Genomic DNA, 5983 nt, shown 5'->3' on the forward strand with positions numbered 1-5983 from the left:
CCTCTTTTTCTTTAATTCTCGCGCACTTTCCCTTGTTTTTTCCACGTGCTCCCAACGGCACGGCCCAGAAAACGAACTCCCTGCGTTGCCTGGTGCGGGAAGTCAGCTAGACTTAGCCCCAGGAGATTGGAGTTCCCCAAAACCCTGTACAGGGAGTACAAACGTTGCGCTCTGCTGCCCCCAGTGGCAGACTCTGGAAGTCTGACTCGGAGAGGCCAGGAATTGGGGGACTGACTAGGCACAGAGCTGTGCCATGAAATCAATGAGGACTTCCCTCACCCAAGGCCTCTGGCTCCTGGTACTAGACCTAATGCTTCTTGTTGACTCTCTTGGCAAGGACTTTATTTTTCACCCTGAGTGGGGGTTTGACTCCTACGAAATCACAATCCCCAAGAAGCTGAGCTTCCGGATGGGAGAACAGGGTGTGGCCAGGCACGAGTCCTATCTCCTGAAGGTAAAAGGCAAGAATCATGTCCTTCACCTGCGGCCCAAGAGGTTTCTGTTGCCCCGACATCTGCAGGTTTTCTCCTTCACGGAGCAGGGGGACCTTGTGGAAGATTACCCTTACATCCCGAAGCTCTGCAACTATGTGGGCTCGGTGGAAGAGGCTCAGGAATCTGAAGCTACGTTGAGTACATGTATGGGGGGTCTGCGAGGCATACTGAAGATTGATGAAGAACTCTATCAAATCGAGCCCCTCAAGGACTCTACCAAGTTTGAACATGTCGTCTATCTTCTGAATAAGGAGCAATTTACCAATCAGACCTGTGGCTTAACTGATGATGAAATAGAATTGCAGATGGCCCAGCATGAGAATATGGCTAGGAGAAGGCACTTTCCTGGTTCCTATAAGCACCAAAAGTATATGGAATTGGTCATATTGTTTGATCATGGTAGATATTTGTTTGTGAATTCCAATCTAACTCAAGCCATAAGTGATGCTCTTCTTCTTACTGGAATTATGGACACCTACTTTCAGGAAATCAGTATGAGGATACACCTGAAAGCTCTGGAAATATGGACAGATAAAGACAAAATAAATATTGGAGTAAGCAAATTAACTGAAGTTTTAAGCCAATTTTTATCATATAGAAGAAATATCCTAAATGCTCGGATTCTATCAGATTGGTCACATTTATATGTTAACAGACAGTTTCCTGATGCTCTTGGATGGGCTTGTGTTGGATTAATGTGTACTAAATTGCATGGTGGATCTACAAGTATTTTTCCAAATCTAAATATCTTTGGACCTGGCACTTGGTCTACTCATGAACTTGGTCATGGTTTGGGAATGAAACATGATGAAGAATACTGTCAATGTAAGGGTAAGCATAGTTGCATCATGGGCACTGGGCATACTGGGTGGAGTAACTGTAGTTTTATCTATTATTTTCAGTTCATATATTCAGGAGCATCTTGTCTAAATAATATTCCAGGAATAGGTTATGTGTTGGAGAGATGTGGAAACAAAATTGTGGAAGAGGATGAAGAATGTGATTGTGGTTCAAGAGCAGACTGTCAAAGAGACAAGTGTTGTCAACCTAATTGTAGACTCAAACATGGTGCCAACTGTAGCACTGGTCTTTGCTGTCATAACTGTCAATTTCGTCCATCTGGATATGTATGTAGGCAACAAAAAAATGAATGTGACCTTGAGGAATACTGCAATGGGACCTCAAGTCTTTGTCCAGATGACATGTATAAGCAGGATGGAACTCCTTGCAGATACAAAGCCTATTGTTTCAGAAAGGGGTGTCAATCCAGGTTTATGCAGTGCCAAAGAATTTTTGGGCCTGATGCCAGGGATGCTCCTAAGCAGTGCTATGATGCTGTGAATTTAATGGGTGATCAATATGGTAACTGTGGTATTAAAGGAACTCATTCCTATCAAAAGTGTAGCAAAGAAAATTTATTATGTGGCAGGCTCCAATGTATAAATGTCAAAATCATCCCTGATATGCCAGATCATACTTCAATAATTAATACTCATCTAAAGGAGGAAAATCTCATGTGCTGGGGCACAGGCTACCATCTAGGCATGAAACCCATGGGGATACGTGACCTGGGTGTGATAAATGATGGCACCTCCTGTGGCCAGAACCAGATATGTATTAACAGAAGTTGTGTTGATAGCTCAGTTTTGTGGTATGACTGTTTGCCCAAGAAGTGCAATCACAGAGGCATTTGCAACAATAGAAAGAACTGCCACTGCGTGTATGGGTGGGACCCTCCATTCTGTGAGGAGGAAGGATATGGAGGAAGCATTGATAGTGGGCCTCCAAGACCCCTAAGTCTGGAGGTGCCCTCATCAGTTCAAATTGTGTCCATTATGTTATTACGCCTTATTTTCTTAATCATCTCAGTGATTATTGTGTTTTTAAGTCAACTTATATGAAATTGTTAAAAACCCAAATAGGAAAAATATCCTCAAATAACACTGGAGAAAAAAAAACCTAAGTCCAAGAATATGAATCACAAAACTGAAAAAGTAATCAGGTACTCTACAGTTACTAAACAAAACACAGGATCATTTATTGAACAAACTTATAGCTTATACAAATGGGTCTCCATTCTTTTCCCAAATTTTTTACTTAGTTCTCCTTCAAGTTTTGATCAGCAAATAAATGACATCCTTGTTTTGGAAACAATTTGGTACAATTTATTTGCTAAATATTCACTCAACTCTTCATTTTGTGTTGAAGACTTAATTGTGTCCACCAAAAGGTAGAGTGGAGTCCTAAGCCCCAGTAATTGTGAATGTGATCTTGTTTGGAAATAGGGTCTTTGTCTATGTTATCAATTAAGTTAACATGAGGTCATACTGGAGTAAGGTGGATCTCAATTCAATATGATTGGTGTTTTTACAGAAGAGACACAGAGACAAGCAGAAGAATTTGAATATGGAGGCAGGATGCTTCTGCTGCAAGTCAAGGGACACCTGGACCTGCCAGCATCTGGGAGAGAAAAGAAAGAATCTTTCTCTAGAACTCTCAAAGAGAACATGACAAGTTCAAACTCCTAGCCTCCAGGACTGAGACACAATACATTTCTCTCCATTTTAAGCCAGCTATTTTGTGATAGTTTGTTATGGAAGTCCTAAAAAACCCATACAGATTTTGGTACAAGGAAATGAGATGCCGCTATAACAAATACTTAAAAACATGGAAGTTGCTTTGGAATTGGATAATAGATAGAGGCTGGAAGAACTTTTAGGTGCTTGATAGTAAAAACATACATGCCTTCAAGAGACTGTTGGTAGAATCATGGGCATTAAAGGGGATTCTGGTCAGGACTCAGAAAGAAGTAAAGCTGTAGAGAAAACTTTGATTGCTTTAGAGAATACACGTATCATGAACAGAATGTTGTTAGAAATGTGGCCATTTAATGAGCTTCTGGTGAGGCTTTAAAAGGAAATAATGAGCATATTGTTTGACATGTGGAGAAAGGCAATCCTTGTCATAAAGTGGCAAAGAAGATGGCTGAATTACGCTCTACTGTCTGTGGAAATTAGAACTTGTAAGTGATGAACTTGGATATTTAGCTGAGAAGATTTCTAAGCAAAATATAGAGGATGTAGCTTAGATTCTCCTTGCTGCTTCTAGTAAAATACAAGAGGAAAGAGATAAATTGAGGAATAAACTGTTTATCACAAAAGAGCCAGAACATAAAGATTTGGAAAATTTTCATGCTATCCAATTGCAAAACTTGAAGTGTGCTATGAAGATAACAACAAAGATGTGTCTGGACAACCATTTGCTAAAGAGATTAGGTGTGCGATTTATGGATCCAATCAATAGAAAGTCTTTCAGCTTAAAGTAAAGTGCACAAAATGAATAAGACTCCTAGGATTCTACAGTCAGAAAATGAGACAATAGAGCCACTCAGCTGTGAAGAGCTGGTATCCTTTAAGAAATGGGAAGCATTTCTCTGAGGACAAATCAAAAGTTGCAGGGGATGCTGCTGACACCAAGAGCCCAGAGGACATGGGCCCAGGGAACAGGGTTGTCTCCTCATTTGGGCCAGAAAATGGAGCTGTCATCTCCAGTGAGCTTTATGGACAGAGAATTCAGCCACAAATTATTCTGAGGTCTTGAAATATAATAGAATTTTCCCTGGTGAGTTTCAGACTTATTTGGGACTTATGACTCTTTGTATTCTCCAATTTCTTCATTTTGGAATGAGAACATCTCTATTATGCCTATCCCACCACTGTATTTTAAAATCAGATATCTTTAATTCTAGTCCTAACAGGTCTACAGATGGAAAGGGATTTTGCCCCAAGAAGGACCAAACCCAGAGTCTCATCCATACCTGATTAAAAATTATTTAAGAGATGAGATTTTGGATATAGAGTTTGTATTGGAATTGATTAAGACTTTTGGAGAAGCTGGGGTGGTGCTAAAATTATTTTGCATATGGGAAGAACATAAATGGGGGACATCACAGGGTTTACTATTAGGAATTGAATTGTGTCCTTAAAAGACATGTTGAATCCCTGACCCATACCATCTGTGAATGTGACCTTATTTGGAAATAAGGTCTGTGAAGATGTTATGAGTAAGTGCAGTGCAGTGAATTGCTTAATATGGCCCTTCTAGCCATAGTCTTCCGTTCTATGATATATTGTAAATCCCAGTGTCTGTGCCTGTTTAGGGTGGGATGTATCTTGAGTCCCACCTTGCTGGAGGGTGTGACTCAAGTCAGCACCCTTACTTTCCTTGAGGCTATACCTGTGAATGTGCTGACAAATTTGCTCTCTCTTAGCCCAGATCCTGCGTTTGGTTCATCAGTATCTCACCCCTGGACTTGAGACAATGCAGCCAGTTGCCTGACCTGCCAATTTAGGTTTGCCAATCCCTATGCCCATGTGAGTGAGGAGAATCCTCCAGACCTACACCTGACCCATGGATTTTGGACTTGCTGGCCTCCCTACCCTCACTATTGTGTGAGCCATTTCTTTGGCAGTGTGTGAGTTCTGTGAGATGTTACAGCAAAACAAGGAACCCTCTGATAGCATAGTGCCTAAGGCACTTGACTGCTAACCAGAAGGCTGGCAGTTCAAACCCACCAGCCACTCCTCGGAAGGAAGATGGGGCAATCTACTTCCGTAGTGATACTGCCTCAGAAACCCAAGGAGGGGTCGCTATGAGTCGGGTCCGACTCGATGGCACATAACAACAACAACAACAACAACAACAAGGCAGAAGAAGGAGCTCTGGTAGCACAGTGCCTAAGGCACTTGACTGCTAACCAGAAGGCTGGCAATTCAAACCCACCAGCCACTCCTTGGAATGAAGGTTGGGCAATCTACTTCCGCAGTGATACTAACTTGGCAACCCAAGGAGGGGTTGCTATGAGTCAGGGCTGACTTGACGGCACACAACAACAACAACAAGGGAGCTCTGGTAGCATAGTGCCTAAGGACTTGACTGCTAACCAAAAGGCTGGCGGTTCAAACCCACCAGCCACTCCTCGAAAGGAAGATGGGGCAATCTACTTCTGTAGTGATACTGCCTCGGAAACCCAAGGAGGGGTCGCTATAAGTCGGGTCCAACTTGACGGCCCATAACAACAACAACAACAACAACAAGGCAGGAGAGAAAGTACTGAGGGATAGGAGGAGGAATTGATCATAGAGATGATGGAGTGGTCCAACAGTTTGGAAAACTTGGGCATTTGGGATATCTTTAACCTCTGTCTCATAGGAAACAGCCTTGTGCTGATTCTTCTAAAAGAAATTATTTAAGCAGTAAATTAAAATGAAGTCATACTGGAGTAAGGTGGATTCTAATCCAATATGATTAGTATCCTTATAAAAGAGCAAAAAAGACACAGAGGGAAGATACAGACAGAAACCAGCCATATGAAGTTGGAGGCAAAGATAGAGTTATGCTGCCGGTGCAGGTCAAGGAGCACCTGACCCTACAAGTGCACAGCAAAGACAAGCAAGGATCTTCCTCTAGAGCCTTGGGAGGGAGTACAG

At 42.0% G+C, this 5983-nt stretch overlaps 1 protein-coding gene across 1 annotated transcript; it reads left to right on the forward strand.

Moving 5' to 3' along the window:
- The first annotated feature begins 253 nt into the window (after positions 1-253).
- LOC103204970 (disintegrin and metalloproteinase domain-containing protein 30-like) lies at positions 254-4832 on the forward strand. The gene is given in 3 exon segments (XM_007950225.1): positions 254-2496; positions 3911-4044; positions 4765-4832. Coding segments are annotated over 3 exon segments (2445 nt in total).
- The last annotated feature ends 1151 nt before the right edge of the window (positions 4833-5983 follow it).

This window comes from Orycteropus afer, unplaced genomic scaffold, assembly GCF_000298275.1.
Source record: "Orycteropus afer afer isolate SDZICR_OR568_19922 unplaced genomic scaffold, OryAfe1.0 scaffold00010, whole genome shotgun sequence".
Taxonomy (NCBI): domain Eukaryota; kingdom Metazoa; phylum Chordata; class Mammalia; order Tubulidentata; family Orycteropodidae; genus Orycteropus; species Orycteropus afer.